This window comes from Neomonachus schauinslandi, chromosome 9, assembly GCF_002201575.2.
Source record: "Neomonachus schauinslandi chromosome 9, ASM220157v2, whole genome shotgun sequence".
In the NCBI taxonomy this organism is placed as follows: Eukaryota; Metazoa; Chordata; class Mammalia; order Carnivora; family Phocidae; genus Neomonachus; species Neomonachus schauinslandi.
The window spans coordinates 27,885,849-27,904,156 of NC_058411.1; the positions used below are offsets into that span (position 1 = coordinate 27,885,849).

The 18,308-nt window shown below is 57.7% G+C and overlaps 1 protein-coding gene and 1 pseudogene across 8 annotated transcripts in view; one reads left to right on the top strand and one right to left on the bottom strand.

Annotated features, from left to right (window-relative positions):
- The window catches only part of PAPLN (papilin, proteoglycan like sulfated glycoprotein), a 36,466-nt gene that overhangs the window by 9,483 nt on the left and 8,675 nt on the right, over positions 1 to 18,308 (bottom strand). For 5 of the 7 annotated variants that reach the window (XM_021679771.1, XM_021679770.1, XM_021679773.1 and 2 more), the window contains 20 exons: positions 17,782 to 17,905; positions 17,273 to 17,353; positions 17,014 to 17,186; positions 16,783 to 16,906; positions 16,259 to 16,385; positions 15,805 to 15,870; positions 15,079 to 15,286; positions 14,318 to 14,500; positions 13,961 to 14,102; positions 7,862 to 7,942; positions 7,452 to 7,701; positions 6,379 to 6,499; positions 5,951 to 6,089; positions 4,472 to 4,925; positions 3,617 to 3,754; positions 3,344 to 3,468; positions 1,870 to 2,023; positions 1,207 to 1,344; positions 357 to 484; positions 148 to 262 (listed from right to left, as the gene is read on the bottom strand). In XM_021679771.1, the coding sequence (XP_021535446.1) occupies positions 148 to 262; positions 357 to 484; positions 1,207 to 1,344; positions 1,870 to 2,023; positions 3,344 to 3,468; positions 3,617 to 3,754; positions 4,472 to 4,925; positions 5,951 to 6,089; positions 6,379 to 6,499; positions 7,452 to 7,701; positions 7,862 to 7,942; positions 13,961 to 14,102; positions 14,318 to 14,500; positions 15,079 to 15,286; positions 15,805 to 15,870; positions 16,259 to 16,385; positions 16,783 to 16,906; positions 17,014 to 17,186; positions 17,273 to 17,353; positions 17,782 to 17,905 (3,071 nt within the window). Of the gene's footprint in view, positions 1 to 147; positions 263 to 356; positions 678 to 1,206; positions 1,345 to 1,869; positions 2,024 to 3,343; positions 3,469 to 3,616; positions 3,755 to 4,471; positions 4,926 to 5,950; positions 6,090 to 6,378; positions 6,500 to 7,451; positions 7,702 to 7,861; positions 7,943 to 13,960; positions 14,103 to 14,317; positions 14,501 to 15,078; positions 15,287 to 15,804; positions 15,871 to 16,258; positions 16,386 to 16,782; positions 16,907 to 17,013; positions 17,187 to 17,272; positions 17,354 to 17,781; positions 17,906 to 18,308 lie in introns of those variants that run through there. The other 2 variants (XM_044918346.1, XM_021679775.2) reach the window with 2 other exon arrangements.
- LOC110571631 lies at positions 2,176 to 3,164 on the top strand (annotated as a pseudogene). The gene has a single exon (XR_002479800.2). The product of XR_002479800.2 is annotated as a 40S ribosomal protein SA-like (transcript).

Below are 18,308 nucleotides of genomic sequence, written 5' to 3' on the forward strand. Positions count from 1 at the left end.
GTGCTGCAGCCCCCTCCCCCGGAGGCAGGAGTTGAAGAATGAATGGTGCGAATGGCAATATCCTTGCAGAAAGGTGGACCAACTCTCTGGGCTGCACAGCCTCAGGTGTGAGGGTCTGAGGGCCAGGCCTGTGTGGAAGAGCCTTACCTGGACCATCTGATGTTTACGCTTTCTCCTGTCACCACACACAGCAGCCTGGCCGTGTCCCCCTCTGGCACCATCATAGTAGAGGGCAGCTCTGTGATGGTCAGCTCCCCTAGGCCTGAGGAGGAAGCACTGTCGGCCACTCGCCAATCCTGCCCCACCCGTGCCGCCTGACCTCAGAGGTCACCTTCCGCTCAGGACTGCCACCTTACCCAGAACTCTGAGCTGGACCCATCTCTGGTCTCGGTCCTGCCCGTTGAAAGCAACACAGGCATAGAAGCCACCATCTTGTGCAACCACATGGCTGATGACCAGAGAGCCATCGGGCTGCAGCTGGTGTCTAGGAACAAAGCACAGTCAGGTGGCTCCATCCCCAGGGGGCTGGCAGGGTCTTCCTTTCCCTGGGGGCGGGGGGGGGGCTGAGTGGCCCCTACTGTTCCGTGGGGTTTGAGCAAAGGGCCATCCGACCCTAGGCCCTGAGGTCCTCCAGCTGCTGGTACGCGCTCATTTACTGGGAGGGGCGTCCTTTAAGCCTGGCAATAAAAAACTCATTTCAAGCTTCCAGATACAAAATAATTCCGGTGTGGGTTTCTAGTTCTTGCTATACTCATTCAGCAGGCTCAGATCTCGGTTCTGCCGCTTAGGAGCTGTGTGGTGTTAAGCTCCTGTGCGTAAAACGGGGATAAGATAGCACCTACCTCAATGTGGCCCTTGTGCAGAGTGTACAATGGGGAACAAATCTCATACTCATAACAAGTACAGTAAATGTTAGCTGTTATGATTACAGCCAGAAATGGGTCTGCCTCTGTTTTGTCTCTCAGCCATCACCCCTCCTTAGCAGGCCCATTACTTCTGTCCACTAACCACACTGGAAAGACCCAGAGACCCAAATGTTGGTTTGCCCCAGGAACCCTACTGCCCAGCTGCAGCATCTCTCGAGAGCCCCTGAGCAGGCTCAGGACTGACCAGGGGTGGTGCCTGGCAGCTCCCTCCCCTGAGGCCTGCACAGGGTCAGGGGCTGGAGGTGGGACACGAGGGCTAAGAGAGGAGCTGAACACAAACCTGGGGGAAGAGAGGGACTGCCCATCTCTCTGCCACTCAATGGCTGGGGGTGGGAAGCCCTCAGCATGGCAGGTCAACTGGATCTGCTGGCCTGGTCGGGCGTCCACCACCCCAGGCTGGTTCCTGTCCAGAAGCAGCCTGCAGAACGAGCAACCCCACAGCCATGAGGGGGGCCCTCTGCACAAGCCCACGGCCCCCTTCGCTTCTGCCAGATTCAGCTTCCTAACAGAGCTGCTTTGTTCTGGGCAGGACACCACCACCAATCACCTGGGGCTTTCTCGCCTTCCCCACCACCCACCCCCTCTGCCCCAGAATATTGACTGTCACCGTCCTTGCCCTGCACCTCTGCTGCTCACTCCTTGACTTGTGCCCTCCAGCCCTCTGCAACACCTTTATAAACTTCCTTCTAGGCCTTCGCAGGCCCTCTAGCTCCCGGTGTGTTTCCCTTCCCTCAGCCCCTGTGTCCTGGGCCTTAGACCATCCTCAACTATTTGGGGAGGGGTGGAGGGCTCCCCTTCCTCCTAAGAGGCTGTGCTCAGGGAGCCACATTTCTCTTGTCCTCACCAGGCAGAGCGCTCCCCTCCTTTCACCACTGAGACCCCCATCACCCCCGGCCCTCCAGTGGGGTAGGCTGAGAGCAGGACGGCACTGCTGCGCTGTTACCTGGTCGTGGGCCGAGGTTGCAAGGAGGAGATGGCCCCTAAGCCTCCTCTGTCCCCCACTAGGCTGGAGTCCCGAGGACTATGGCCCTGGACTGGGTCCCTGGTCTGAGGGAAGTGCCTTGGCTCAGCCTCAGGTAGCACGGCCACATCAGCCCCTGTCATGAGGCCAGGAGAAGGGGTGAGCTGTGGGGAGAATGTGGTGGAAGCGGGGGGCGGCCATGAAGCTGGCCAGGGACATGTGGAAAAATGAGCGCCACAGCTTTTTCCGAGCTACTCAGGGAAGGGCCCATACAGCGTTGTTTTGCGTTTCCGTCGTAACTTAAAGGGAAACTTTCACAATGTCTGGAGCCCTTGATGTCCTGCAAATGAAGGAGGAGGATGTCCTCAAACTCCTTGCAGCAGGAACCCACTTAGGTGGCACCAACCTTGACTTTCAAATGGAACAGTACATCTACAAAAGGAAAAGTGATGGTATCTACATCATAAATCTGAAGAGAACCTGGGAGAAGCTTCTGCTGGCAGCTCGTGCCATTGTTGCCATTGAAAACCCAGCTGATGTCAGTGTCATATCGTCCAGGAATACTGACCAGCGAGCTGTGCTGAAACTTGCTGCTGCTACCAGAGCCACTCCTATTGCCGGCCGCTTCACTCCTGGAACCTTCACTAACCAGATCCAGGCAGCCTTCCGGGAGCCGAGACTGCTGGTGGTTACTGATCCCAGGGCTGACCACCAGCCTCTTACAGAGGCGTCCTATGTTAACCTGCCTACCATTGCTCTGTGTAACACAAGACTCTCCTCTGCGCTACGTGGACATTGCCATCCCTTGCAACAACAAGGGAGCTCACTCAGTGGGTCTGATGTGGTGGATGCTGGCCAGGGAAGTTCTGCGCATGCGTGGCACCATTTCCCGAGAACACCCATGGGAGGTCATGCCTGATCTCTACTTCTACAGAGATCCTGAAGAGATTGAAAAGGAAGAGCAGGCCGCTGCTGAAAAGGCTGTGACCAAGGAGGAATTTCAGGGTGAATGGACAGCTCCAGCTCCTGAGTTCACTGCTACTCAGCCTGAAGTTGCAGACTGGTCTGAAGGCGTGCAGGTGCCCTCGGTGCCTATTCAGCAGTTCCCTACTGAAGAGTGGAGCGCCCAGCCGGCCACTGAAGACTGGTCTGCAGCTCCCACTGCTCAGGCCACTGAATGGGTAGGAACAACCACTGAGTGGTCTTAAGCTGGTCTTCCACAAAGGCAAACAAAATGGAAATAGAAATGGAAAAGGTTGACGGAAAATAAACAGTTTGTAAAAGTCGAAAAAGAAAAAAAAAAAAGAGCGCCACAAGGGGCAGGACCTCCACCTCGGCCCTTGCGGAGCGCGGTCCCTGCCATCAGGAAGGGCCCCTCCAGTGTGGGAGCACCTGGCTCAGGCCTCCCAGCCAAGGCCTCCTGCGTGGGGCCCATGGGAATCCCCAGGGCAGAGACCTGTGACACGAAGCTGGATCTTCTGAGAGTCACGGCCTGGCCGGCCGCTGCCACAGCTGTAGATGCCAGCATCCTCTGCCCGCAGGGGACTGATGACCAGGGAGCCATCAGGCTGCAGCTTGTGCCTGAGTGAAGAGGTGGGGGCCTGAGCTCTGGGCTCCTGAGGACAATAAGCCTAGCCCGCCTCCGGCCCCAGCGCTCCTACCAGAGGGGACGGTAGCCCTGCGTGCACGCTCCCGTCCCGGGGACATCAGGGGGCTGCCACACACATACCTGTCGGAGGAGATGGGCTGCCCGTCTTTCTGCCACCTGGCGTGGGGCTCCAGGGGCATGTCATCTTGGCAGAGGAGCTGCACCAACTGCCCCCGGGGGGCCTGCACCAGGGACGGCTCCGGGCCTGCCAAGCTGACCCTGGGGGGCGGGGGGGCGGCCGTGAGGACCCGCACTGCTGGCTTGAGTGCCAGGACTGGAGACTCCCCTTTATCAGTGTCCCACCACAGAGAGCTGGGCGCCCATCCTGTCTCCAGCACTTTCGGGGTCAGCTCCAGAAGCCCATGGCCTCAGGAATCCCCCCTCTGCATCCTCCCCACACGCCCTTGGACGTTGCTACCTCAGCCTGGTCCTGTGACAGCGGCAGAGTAGGCGCAAAGCCCAGGGCGTGGAGGGGCCGGGACAGATTGCTCACGCCAGGTCCATGTGGGGAACTAAACCACATGCTCGACCTCTTCGGAATTTAAAGTTTCGTTTTTACTCTCCCCAAAGCTCTCATGACTCAGTCCCAAGACTATGGAACCCACACTAAATCTAAGAATATCACCATTTTATAGGTCAAGAAACTGAGGCTTGGAGAAGCTGGAGGACTTGCTGAAGGTCACGAAGCCTGCAAGCTTTCCCGACTAGACAGGCCCGGGGTGTACGGGCAAGGTCTGACCAAGATGGCAGCACCATCTACTGGCAAGTCTCCTGTCTCCAATGCCAGCTTCCCCATGTGTACAACGACAGGACCAGGGCCCTCCAGGCAGGGCTGTTTGGAGGACTTGAGGTTAGGGATGGGGAGGGAGGGCCTGCGGACCTCAGGGTTTTAGCTCCGACAGGTGCAGCCCCTGACCCAGGGAAGGTAGGCCTCACCTGTAGGGGGAGCTGTGGGAGGGCGGCACTGGTCGCCCCGCATCTCCGCCCAGGCCAGGGGTTGGGGGCCAGAGCTCCCCGCCCCAGGGCCGTTCTCCAAACGCCCCAGGCTCTTGGTCTCGCCACCCGAGGCCACCGGAAGGCAAGAGCTTCGTCTGGATTGTGGCCCCCGTCCTGGGCCAGCTGGCCTCCAGCTGGCCTCCAGGACGGCTGCCGCCACCATCTGCGCGGGTGCTCGGGCCAGAGGCCCCCGGCTCGGGCCAGCGGGGCCCAGCGTGCGGCCCCCGGCAGCTGCTTATGCACTCCTCCTCAGAGGCAAAGTTATTGCCGTTGCCGTGGCACCCGCCGTACCAGAAGCGGTTACACTGGCCCACAGAGGGGACGAAGTACCAGCGGGCGGCCCAGTCCGCGCAGGAGCCGTGGGCGCTGGGCAGCAGGCACCGCACAGGGTAGGCTGAGGGGACAGGGAGGGTGCGTGTCATTAAGCCGAGGATGCTGCCCAGCAGAGCCCTGCCAGCAAGGGCCCACCATCCCCTCCGCCTCAGACTTAGGAGCCAGGCCCTTCCCAGCTCACAGAGCACGTCTACACCCCTGCCCAGACCCCTGACCTGGCCCTGGGGGCAGAGTCTGCTCACTGCCCAGACCTACCTGGGCTCCACCCACAGAACTAGAGCCCTCCAGAAGGTCAGGGCCATGAGCAACCTGGACTGGCCCCCTCATGCCCCTCCCCTCCCCATGCCTGACTCAGGTCCCGAGAGTGCACGCACAGAGCAGCCCAAGGGCCTGGCTCATAAGAACCCAGCCCTCGGCTCCCAGGGACATCTGTGAAGGTGCCCAGTGAGGGGCCCGCCTTTGTTCCCAGGACCCCTCACCAGCCTTGAGCCCACCTGCAGCTGCCCCCAGCCTGCCTGTTCCAACCGCCCACCTCCCCAGCACGGCCCGCTCTACCTCTCTGCGTGAACGTGGCTGGCCCCTGCTTAAAGCCCCCCCCAGGGACCCAGCCTCCTGCAAACCCTGACCATCAGCCCATCTGGCTTTTGAGGTCCCCCTGACAGTCCCTGGCAGTGCCACCCACACATGCTCCTGCCTCGGTGACCTCCCTCCAGGACTCATCCCAGGCACGGTGGGGACACCCCTGTCCATCCTGGCACTGACCACCATTCCATCTCTGCCTCTAGAGGGCGCTGAGCCCCAAGGGGGTGGGGGCCAGGACAAGCCCTCCTTCTCTGTGGGGGCCCTGCCCCGGCTCTCTTCGCCTCCCACAAGCAGGCAGGTGGTCTCAAGGGCAAACTGCTGGGAATGAGAACAACATGGCCCCGTCCTCGGACCTGGCGCCTAGTAAGTGAGCAGTAAACATCTGAAGAAATGAATGAATCACTGAGCTAGTAGGAAGCTCCAGGTGGGGGCCCGGTGGAGGTGTGGGGGGCAAAGGGGGGCCGGAGCCCACTCACCAGGAAGCGTGCCGGGACACCCACTCACCGTAGCTGGGCTGGCCCCCGCAGCCTTCCCCCAGAGGGCCGGCCGCAGTGGCCACCCCGTCATAGCAGCAGCCGAACTGGGAGCCCCGGCACTCAGGGGGCTCGTTCTGCTGAGCCTGGGGCTGGTGGGCCGTGGGGGCCTGGGGACGGAGGACAGGAAGAGGGAGGGGCAGGGGCAGGAGCCCATGATGCAGAACCCCAGCCCCAGGGGAGCTCAGAGGCCCGGGGAAGGTCAGACGAAGCCCCCTGCACACGCCACCCCATCTCCAGCCCAGGCCCGTCTCAGAAGCCCTGTGGGCCAGCAGCCAGCAGGGACCTCCTTTCTCCCAAGCCCAAGTTACAGACAGCCTGGGTCACAGTGGCGCTGAGCAGGCTTGGGGGCTGGATTCCCACCCCCCCACACCGCCCCCCTGTGTGACCGACACTTACTGAGAAAGCCACTGCTCTTGACCCCGGCCTTCGCCCCACGTTGTCACTGGTGTAAGACCCTGCGCAGCCAGTGTGCCAGGGCCCCTCAGCCACAGACACCCCATCGGGGCAGCACCCGTACCTAGACAAGCACCACACGGCTGTCTGCTCACCAACCAGCCCTGATGGCCGACCCTCCCAGCATCCTGGGACCCAGGCTCTGAGGCTGCCCGCGCTGGGGGCCGAGCAGCTGAGGACTCGAGCGGGAGACAGCGTGGCCCCGCACCCGGGCCCGACCATTCCACGTGCCGAGGCTCTGCCGCGTCCCCCAACCGCCCAGCGGCTGCCACGGAGGCAGCAGAAACCCAGCAGACAGAGCCGCTGCCCTGATACCTGACGGATCCTCAACTCCCCTCCCCCACCCTGAAACCAAGGTGGAGACTCACTGAGCCTGCCCACATAGCGGGTCCCCAGGGAGGCTTTACAAAATCACAGCTCCATCAGCCAGGAGTGGGGAAGGAAGGTGAAGGAGGAACGCATCAGAGCACCTGCCACGCCCCAGGCACCATGGGACTGTTCCGATCTCACAGCAACCCCAGCCGGGGGCTGTCACGGTTCCCACATCTCGGCAGAGGAAGCCAAGATCAGAGAAGTTAAGGAACTTGCCCCCATCACCCAGCACGCGGCTGGTAAGTGACTGAGCTGGGAATCCTGCTCGGCTCCCAGGCTGCTGGCCCCAAAGTCTGTGCTCTGAGCATCCCAGCCCCAGAGAGACTGGCAGACTGCTTTGGATCTGAACGCTAGAATGTGCCTTCCCAGAGCCTCAGGCTACACCTCCACAGGCCGACTTCGGTAGCAAGAGCGGAGATTTTTACCCCCACTCTGCACATTAGGGAGATCAGCGACAGGAAGCAGAGTCCGCAAGACGGCACAAGCAGGGAAGCCAGAAGACACCTCCAGAGTCCCAGTCCTGAGCTCTGCAAAACCCCCTCCACCCTCCCTGCGCAGAGTCGTGGCCCTGCCCATCAGATACCACCCCCACCAACACACACACTTTTTCCTCTCTGACCTGGTAAAGAGGAAGAGGCTCCTACCTGCTCTGCTGACATGAGGTCCCAGGGCAGCCCTGCCGCTGCGGCCCCAGAGACATGGTGTGGCCATCAGGGCAGCACCCATAGGGGCTCTGTCTGCAGTCTTGGGGTGCCAAGCCAGACCGCAGGGGCTGCCGGTGTGGGGACTGTGGCAGAGAGGGGGCTAGGCCTGGCAGGTGAAGGCCCTGGGCTCTTCTGGGATTACCCTGGACTGAGGGTTGCTCCTGGGGGAGCCACCACTGGTCTCTGGAATCTAGGAAGGAGGAGGAAAAGATACCTGCGGTCTCCACCTGGCTGCTCACCTCCATCTGTCCACACCAGACCTACCTTTTCCATCCCCCCTAAACCACCTGCCCCACCTTCAACCTCCATCTCCTGGGCTCTGGGTTGGGGGCTTCCACTGAGCTTCTCACCTGAGGTGGGGGCCATCTGAGGGCCCAAAGACATCCGGGGATCCCTGGAGCTGACGTGCACGTCCTGCATGCTGGGGACTTCTGCAGGGAGCAGAGAGTCAGGCCTGAGCAGTGGCCACCCTAACCACCATGTGCTCCCACCCCACTGCTCAGGCAAGGCCTGGGGCACCCAGGACAGCGGAAGTGAAAATGAGCAGACCTGTGATTTCATAAAACACCCTTCCCATGTTTCAAGAGTCTTTAGTCACTTAGAAAAAGCTAATGTTACATGTTCAGCAAAAAGAAAAGCCAGATATAAAATTAGTATCTATGTTTGATCCCAACTAGATTGATGAAAACACAAACAATCCAATTAAAAAATGGGCAAAGTGGGGCGCCTGGTTGGCTCAGTCGGTAGAGCACGTGACTCTTGATCTTGGGGTCATGAGTTCGAGCCCCATGGTGGGTGCAGAGATTATTTTAAAATCTTAAAAAAGAGAGGCGCCTGGGTGGCTCAGTCATTAAGCGTCTGCCTTCGGCTCAGGTCATGGTCCCAGGGTCCTGGGATCGAGACCCACATCGGGCTCCCTGCTCCTTGCTCTGCGGGAAGCCTGCTTCTCCCTCTGCCACTCCCCCTGCTTGTGTTCCCTCTCTTGCTGTGTCTCTGTCTGTCAAATAAATAAAATCTTTAAAAAAATAAATAAATAAATAAAATCTTAAAAAAGAAATTAAAAAAAATAAAATTGGGCAAAGAACTTGAACAGACATTTCTCCAAAGAAAATATACAAAGGACCAACAAGCACATGAAAAGATGCTCACTATCATCACTCATTAGGGAAATGCAAATCAAAGCCACAAGGAGCTACTCCTTCACACCCACTAGGAGGGCTCTAATCAAAAAGGCTGAAATAGTAAGTGCTGGTGAGGATGTGGACAAACTGGAAGCCTCATGTGTTGCAGATGGAAATGTAAATTGGTACGGCCACCGTGGAAACAGTTTGGCAATTCCTCCAAAAGTTAAACACAGAGTCCTCATAGAGCCCAGCAATTCCACTCCTGGGTATGTACCCAAGAGAAATGAAAACATAGGTTGACCCAGAAACTCGTACATGAGCGTTTATAGCAGTTGTATTCATTAGAGCCAAAAGCTCGAAACAACCCAAATATATATGAGCTGATGAAAGAATAAGCAGGTCGTGGTATACCCATAGAATTGCTATCAGCCATAAAAAGGACGAAATGCCGATGTATCCAGGCTCCAGCCCGGATGAACCTCAACAGCACTCCGCCGGGGGAAAGAGGCGGGCACGAAAGCTGTGCTACCCCTTTTACACGGTATTTCCAGGATAGGCAAATCCAACAAGACAGAGGGCAGATCCGGTTACCAAGGAAGGAGGTTAGGGATAGTGGGGAGTGATCAGTTAATGCGTACAGGGAGCTTTTATGGGTGATAAAATATGGTGTTTGTACAACATCGTGAGTATACAAAATAACACCAAAGCATTAGCTTTACCATGGTTAAATGTATGTTTTGTGAACTGCACCTCAAGAAAAAAATTCCATATTAAAAATAACTGGATCATTTTAAACACACATACACACACACACAATTTGAATGACAGATGAAGGAACAAAAGGAGTGGATCATGAAAAAGCACATATAACTAAACAGCCATTATAGAATTTAGGTGTGGATACATGGCTGCTTCCTATGCAGTTCAACTACTTCAAACAACTCTGTATGTTCAAAATTTTTCACCATCCTTCCTCAAAAAATTAAAAGTGGCATTACCATGTAATTCCACTACTATTTACCCAAATACGAAAACACTAATTCAAAAAAATATATGCACCTCTGTCTATAGCAGCATTTATAATAGTCAAAATATAGAAGCAGCCTAAGTGTCTATCCACAGATGAATGGATAAAGACAAAGTGATACACACACACACACACACACACACACAATGGAATAGTACTCAGCCATAAAAAAGAATGAAATCTCATCACTTGCAACAACATGGATGGATCTAGAGGGTATCATGCTAAGCAAAATAAGTCAGAGAAAGATAAACACTGAATGATTTCAATCGTATGTGGAATTTAAGAAACAAAACCAACAGAGAAAAAAGAGAAAAACAAAAAACCAGGCTCTTAGCTATAGAGAACACACCGATGGTTACCGGAGGGGAGGTGGAGGGGGGTGTGGGTAAAGGGGATTAAGAGGGAACTTATCATGATGAGAACTGAGTACAGAATTGCTGAATCACTATGCTGTATACCTGAAACTAATACAACACTGTGTATTAACTGTACTGGAATTAAACAAACAAACAAATAAGCAGGCCTGTCTTCCCAGCATGGGGAATCAGATTAGGGGCTGCTCAGAAACAGGAAAAAAAAAATTTTACCATTTTATTGTCCAACTTGGTAAACTTACTAAAAATCATGAATTACCGTTAAGAGTGGGTGAATTTTATGGTATATGATATTTAACCACTTCCAAGTTACTAAAAAGATTTTTCATCATAAAATGGAGAAAAAAATGCAAAAGACTGAGTAAATATGGATGACAGGAATTTTTGTAATGACGCATAACAGGACATGCCCCAAAATGCGCATGGTTCCAAGCACCCGGAGTGGGGGGGGGGGCAGCAGGTGGTGGGGGTCCCCTCCTTCTATTTGTTGGTGCATTTCAAATTTTCCACAGTAAGCATACTACTACATAATGGAGTAGTTATATAAAAGAAGTGAAGGGGCACCTGGGTGGCTCAGTTGGTTAAGCATCTGCCGTCAGCTCAGGTCACGATCCCAGGATCCTGGGATCTGGGATTGGGCTCCCTGCTTCTCCCTCTCCCTCTGCTCCCCTCCACCCTGCTCTCACATGCTCTCTCAAATAAAAAAAGTCTTAAAGAAAAAAAAAAAAGTGAAAATTCCATCCCCCTCTGGACTACATCTTGCCAGTCCCTAGAAAATATTTAAAAAATAATTTAGGGTTGGAAAAATCTAGTAGATATGCAGTAAAATCTTTGCTTTCATTTCACTGCCTATCCTGCCCAGGCCAAGCCCTGGGACGAGGCAGATGCACATTCTCTCCCCAGTTCCACCATCGCCTGCCAGCACCTCCCACCTCCAGTGCTGCAGTCCCAGGCCCCAGCCAGCCTGGGAATAGGCCCCTAGCTTCTTTTCCACCTTCCCAGGCTTGGAGTGCAGCACCACTTCCCGCTCACCCTCTGGGCACCAGGCTCTGCTGGGCAAGTGCCTGGCCCTTCGTTTTCACAACTCTTGCTGGCCCTTGGATTTCTGCAGCCTGCTCCCCACCAGGCTCCCACTCCATCCGGCTCCACTTCAGTCTGGCCCTCGGGCAGGCGCCACGCCTGTCCTCCTCAAGACCTTTCATGGTATCACTGTTGAGCTCCAAAGCTTTCAGTGGCTCCCCTGGGCCTATTTGACAAATTTAATCTGCAGCCCAGCCTGAGGTCCCCAGGACAGACCTCCTGCCACCACCCCCACGTCCTTGGCTGAGGACGGGTTCTGGGGCCCCTGCTGGCCTCACTCAGAGCTACTGAGTACTTGAAATGTGACCAGAGTGACTGAGAAACTACGTTTTACATTTATTCTAATCAGAATTAATTTTAAAGTAACGCTTGATTCATTTATTAGAAAGTGCTTCGGTACGTTTGGAACAACTTGGGTGTGTGAATCTACTTTTCCAACTGCACATTCTATAAAATCTAAATATAGACCAAGTATGCCAGTGAAATTTTGCATCTGAATTATGATTCAGATACATTGGTTTTGGAAGATTTATTTTTTTAATCTTGTGAAAAAAGAATGTAAAATATCCTATTCATAATTCTTATACTGATTACATATTAAAAATATTTAATTGGGGGGCACCTGGGTGGCTCAGTTGGTTAAGCAGCTGCCTTCGGCTCAGGTCATGATCCCAGGGTCCTGGGATCGAGCCCCACATCGGGCTACCTGCTCAGCAGGGAGCCTGCTTCTCCCTCTCCCACTCCCTCTGCCTGACTCTCCCCCTGCCTGTGTTCCCTCTCTCTCTGTCTCTATCAAATAAATAAATAAAATCTTTAAAAAAAAAATATTTAATTGGGTTAATATAAAACATTATTTAAATAAAAAAATTTTAGGGGTACCTGGGTGGCTCAGTCAGTTAAGCGACAAACTCTTGATTTCGGCTTAGGTCATGATCCCAGGATCCTGGGGGCAAGCCCTGCGTAGGGCTCTCTGCTCAGCAGGGAGTCTGTTTGTCTCCCTCTCCCTCCGCCCCTCCCCCACTGGCGTTCTTTCTCTCTCACTCTCTCTCAAATAAATAAATCTTTAAAAAAATTTTTTTTAACAATCTCTACACCCAACATGGGGCTCAAATTCACAACCCCAAGATCAAGAGTCGCACACTCTTCTGACTGAACCAGCCAGGAGCTCCTTAAATGTAATTTTTTTTTTTTTTTTAAGATTTTATTTATTTATTTGAGAGAGAGAATGAGATAGAGCATGAGAGGGGGGAGGGTCAGAGGGAGAAGCAGACTCCCTGCCGAGCAGGGAGCCCGATGCGGGACTCGATCCCGGGACTCCAGGATCATGACCTGAGCCGAAGGCAGTCGCTTAACCAACTGAGCCACCCAGGCGCCCTTTTTTTTTTCTTTTTACGTCGGCTCCACACCCAGCGTGGAGCCCAATGCTGGGCCTGAACTCAGGACCCTGAAATCAAGACCTGAGCTGAGATCAAGAGTCAGATGCTTAACCATCTGAGCCACCCAAGCGCCCTAGAAACCACCTAAATTCTAACTTTCGGCCCATCGTGGACTTCTGTAGAGAAATCATGAAGCTGAAAAATGTTCACCCACCAAGTGGCTCTAACAGGGAAAAGCGCCCAGAGCATTCGGCATATGTAACAAAGCCCGCTAATGACTGGATCCCACTAAAGCATGGGATCAGGGCAATTTCCATTTCTATGCTGCTTTCCTAATTTCTCCAAATTTTCCACAATGAACATAGATTATTTTATAAAAATAGCCATTAAGGTTATTTCTTTTATAATTCAGCCTGGCCTGAAATGCTTTGTTTCTTTCCTTGCTATCTATGTGAATGCCTCTCTGGGGGTAGGCTCAGGGCCACCTCTTCCAGGAAGGCATCCATGGCTCCAGGAGGAACCTCCTGCTCGTGCCCCACAAGGGCCAGGCCAGGCTGAGGCACCGCAGGAGCCTGACCCCGAGGCCCCCACATGGCCTCACCACCACCACCACTACCGACCCTTTGCTTACCAAGCTCTGTGTGTTCAGACACAGTGCCAACTGACTCACTGTAAGAAAAGCACTCTTTTTAACCCCATTGTACAGATGGGCAAATTGAGAATCAGGGAGGAGAGGTGCTTGCCCAGGGCCACACCGCTGGTCAGCAATGGACTAGACGGAACTGTCAAGTTCAGGCCACTGGTTCTCAGCCACCGTGCCCCATGCCTCCCTTGGAACTCTACCACGGGGCTCAAGGGGCCCCCAGCACTAGCACATCCGGGCCAGACACACCTCCCTGCGGTAGCAGAAGGCCACCATCCAACCCCCTCAGCTGAGCCCCAACCCACGTTCTTCCTCAATATCACATCCTCACACCAAGCAAGTACTGGCCCCGGGCCCTTCGTGCTGCAGTTCCTCAGGCCTGGGACGTCTTCTTTGCCAGTGGGGTTGGGGGTGAGGAGAAGGGGAAGACAAAGGCAGGAGCAATGCGTACTCACTCAGTCACTCAATAAACATTTACTGAATACCCAGCTCGTGCTAAGTTCTTGGGGCGGCAGGGGTGGGGGGGGCGGTATAAATAGCAAGGAGGAAGTCAGGGACCTGGCCCTCAAGGAGCTCCAAGCTAGTAGGCCTGACAAGCCGCACACGATCGCTGCGGCCCGAGGAAACCAACCCGAGATGGATGGCCAGTACGTGGGCTCCGGGGGTGAAGGATGCTGCCTCTGTTGGGCAAACGGGCCGGCCCATGAGGCGGCACAGACGGGCACTCTGCCGAGGGAGCATTGCTGGGGGGGGACCCTGGCGCAGGGGAGACAGGTGGGGCCCGCACGGCCTCTCCCCCTTGCACCCACACCCCGCCCTCACCTGGAGGAAGATGGCAGGGCTGTGAGTTACAGGGCTCCACCTCCCCGGGCTTGGACAGCTGCAGGCTCCCGCAGCGGCTGGCCGGCCTGAGGGCACAGAGGACCTGGCGCCTCCGAGTCCCCTCGCTGCAGCTCTTGGAACACTGGGGCCCACAGGGTGGGCGTGGGAAGAGAGAACGGGCTCACAAAAGGAGAGAGACCCCAAGGCTGGGGGTCCCCACAAGGAAGAGAGGTAGGGGGAAGGTGCCTGGTGAGGCAGGTCAGACCCAGGGATGGGGCACGTGTCCAGCCACCTGCCAGAGACCCAAGGGACCAGGACTGGGCAGCAGGGATGAGGGGGAAGTGGGCAAGCACTCACTAGGCCCCAGGCGCCCACATGCCAGGCCTGGTCATGGATGGGGGGACAGTCTTCACGCACACAGGGTTCAGTGACGGGGGGGCGGTCCTCCGAGGAGCACGCTGTAGCATGGAGCAGAGACCCCTCCTCACTCCGGCAAGTGACGCTCCGCCTCCGGACGCCAGCACCGCAGCTGACAGAGCACTGTAAGGAGCGGGCTGTCGGCGGGAGCTTGTCCTCGCCCGGAGGAGCCATGCCGGGTCAGACAGCTGGAGGCCCCCCCCTCCCCCGCCTGGCAGGAAGGGTGGACGGCACCCTATGGCCCATGCCCAGCTCCCAGGCTCAGAGAGGTTGAGCCACTCCTCTGAGGTCACGTAGCCTACACCACGCCTGCTGACGCCAAGCTTAGGGACACTTTGCACGTTCCCTTGTTCGAGACTTGAACATATGTAGGTGCTGGATGCGGTGACCAGCAGCCCCAGTCAGGGCCGGCTCCTCCCTCACCCCCAAAGCAAGGCGCCCGGCTGCTCCTTTGTGCCAAGACAAAGCCTTTCCTGCCCTGCCTGGGATCCTGGAGAAGGAGGAGGAGTCCAAACACCTGCTCCTAGTCCCAGCCTCCACAGCGGCTTCCAAGACGACCTAGCAGGTCCCTTTACCTCCCAGGATCTGTTTCCCTGGTGGAGGCAAGCTTCCCAGCCCAGCTCTGCTGCGGCCCCCGCCGCTAGTCCCAGCGCCTGATTTCGTCCCCACCCTGCTCCAGCCCCATGGGGCAGAGGCCTCACCTCTCCCCAGGGCTCTGCCCTCCAGGCTGCACAGCGCTGCAGGTGGCAAGCCCGCATGGTGGGGGGCTTCCCAGGCAGGCCTGCACACTCTGCCTCCTCAGCGGCCTCCTGGACGCCAGCCCCATCAGACGAGACGCAGTAGACAGAGCGGGACTGGGAGCCACCACCACAGGAGGCCGAGCAGGGCGACCAGGGCCCTGTCTTCCAGCTGGCAGGGAGCAGGGATCCGGTGAGGCTGGCCCAGCAGCAGGGCCGGAGTCCAGGGAGCACCAACTGTCACACACAGGAGCGGACTGGGGACCCCCCAACCTGGCCCGTCCTAACATCTGGGCCTGTACGGGTGGGGGGCGGAACGCTCTGCATAAAAGGCCAAGCCCCCCCCCCCGCCCCCGCTTGCCATCTCTCACCACCGAGCACTGGTCCCTACAACACAGAGCCCGGCTGCCCCCCGCCCCAGCTTTCCTGTCCTCACCTGTATCCCCTGTTCTCCTCATCAGGTCCCCTGTCAGCCCCAGCCAGACTCCATTGCCTCTGTTGGGGGCATCTCCCAGAGGGGCCATGCTCACCCACGTGTGGAGCGGCCCTGAGGCACCGGAGGAAAGGGCAGCCCCAGCTGCACCATGCAAAGCCAAGCCCACCACCATCCTGCAAGGCCAGATGCCACCAAGGCCATGAGGGCGGAAGGATGGCACCAGCCAGGCAGGGAGCCTGCGGCCTGCAGATTACCTGTTCCTGCACGCACGCTGGGCCCCAGCAAGGTGCCACGCTCTGGGCCGGTGCAGGTAAGAGGTCCTTCGTGCGGGAACAAAGGCATTACTGATGCCCACAGGCCCCCTGGCCCAGTCCCTGGCCCACTTCCTGGCATCTGTTGAGCCAAGTCCCCTGCCGGCTCGGACAGGGCCTCCAGTACCTTCCCCCTTGCTTCCACTACCAGCCTGGACACTCTGGACACTGAGTGGGCACACACGGGTGGACAAAATAGCCCTGGATCTCCCGCTCATGCCCCCCGCCCCGCTGCTTCCCCCCGTTACAGCTGCCTCCTCCCCACTCCACCACAGGTGTAGGGAGCTGGGGACACCTACCTGTTTGCGCAACACCTAGAGTAGCCCAGAGGCCCCACGGCCTTCCCACCCAAGGGCTTGGGCCCCACCATGGGGGGAGGGGCTGGCAAGGGCCTTACCGCTTGGTCTGCGGGCAGGGGTGAGTGCTGCAGGAGCGGCGGTCAGCCGGCCGCAACTGATGCTGGCACATGTGGTCGGGGTATACCTCGTCGTCAGTGGTGCAGAACACCGGGCGGGACTGGTGACCTGCAGAGGCCCGGCCATCGAGGGCGGGTGGTCAGTCAGCAGTCACCAAATGCATTGTCTGGGCTGGGCACCATTCTGCATGCATCCCAAGTGTTGTCTTGATTAAGCCTCAAATGACCCCCTGGGATAAGTGCCATCATCACCCCCAATTCACAGAGGAGGAAACTGAGGCTTGAGGGGTGTTATCTGAGGTGCTGGAGCCCTGCTCCGACACCTGGTCACCCGCTGGGCTGGGCCCCTGCTGCTCACGGAGGGCCATCTCCTCCGGGATTCCGCCACCTCGGGGAAGCCTCTGGTTCTCTTAGCTTCGGGGTTGGGTAAGGGGGACCCTTCATGGAGTCCCCGAGCCCTGCGGTTCCCCACCCCCCGTGACCCCCACGACATGCAAATGGCCCACCTCCACCGCACTCGGCGCTGCAGTCACTCCACGAGCCGTGGCCCCAGCGGAAGCCGGGCGGGGGGCTGCCCAGGGCCAGGTGGTACTCATAGCGCACGCCCGGGTTGGGCTCCTGGCTGAGGAGCTGTGCGGGAGGGTCCTCGCTGAGACCTGCCCCCCGGGGGACCCTCCACCCTCGGCCTCCGGGGGGACCGGGCGCCCACCCCCCGCCCCCGCCCCCCAGCCCCTCACCTCGATGACCAGGGGCTCGGAGGTGGGGCCGCGAGCGAGGAGCCGCTCAGGCGCCAGGTCCCCCTCGGCCCCGCGCTCGTAGTGCAGGATGGTGCTGGCCGCCGGCAGGGCCCAGGCGCCCCCAATGGTCCAGTGCCCGTTGAGGTAGTAGTCGCCGCGCACGCTCTTCACCGCTGCGCAGGGGTGAGGCGCCGGGTGAGCTGCCGCGGAGGGACCTGCCGCCCGGCCACCGCCCAGACTCGCCCCAGACCGCACTCACCCAGGAAATTCCTGCTGGCCGCCGCCTCCTCCACGCGGATGCTGGTGGCCCCCATGGGAATTATGAGGATCTGGTTGTAGCCTGCGGGGGCAGAGACGCTCTGGGACCACCCACGCCCCTGGCAGCACAGCCGGGCTCAGGGACCGGCAAGCGGGACCCGGCAGGGCTGCGCCGCTCGGGGGCTCGGGGCAGAGTCCTCCAGAAGGGGGGAAGCAGCTTTAGGAAGGCTGGGCAGGCTGGGGCAGCTGAGCTGACTGGGAAGTGGGGGGACAGCTGGGGACCCGCGGGAAGGGGCGAGGAGGGGCATCCAGCCGGCAGCAGGGTGCGCTTACACCAGATAAGTGGGCAGAGGTCCTTATGAGCCCAAGCCGACAGGCTCTGTGACCTGAGTGCCAGATCAGACCCCCTCAGGGCCACCAGGGTGACTCAGCTGGAACAGAAGTCAGGCAAGGAAGGGACAGGTGACAGACCCTCCCCTCAGCTGCCTGGACTCCCCCCAGGACTCCCACCTCTGCTGAGGTCATTGGCATCAAAGGTGCCCATGACAGGGTAGCAGGTCATGCCGTCACCCCCACACTGCAGACACTTGTCCTCTTCCTTTGAGGAGTCAAGGTTGTGGTCACAGCCGACGACCTACCGGGCAGAGATGAGAAGAAAGACAGCAGAGGGCATCACAGACGCATCAGGATTCGAACCCGGGTCGCCGCTCTGATCAGGGAGGGGCAGTAGCTATTCATCAGCCACTGAGGCTGGTGAACCCTCCATCTGGCCTGTGGCAGACAGTCTACATCTTCCGCCGGCTCAGCCCCCGTCTCCCCTTCTCTGCCAACAATGCCTCATCTTCCTTTGGGGGCCTCCTCTCTCCCAGTTTGGACAGAGCGTGGGCAAGTCAGTGGGTTCCATGCTCTGCTCCAAGAGAGTGGTTCACGGGAAACCCCCAGCCAAAACAAAGCCGAGGCAACCCTGGGTCGCTGGGACTCCTGGGAAGTGGGTGCCCTTTCCAGCCAGAGCTGGGAGCTGCTGGTGGCCATCTGCA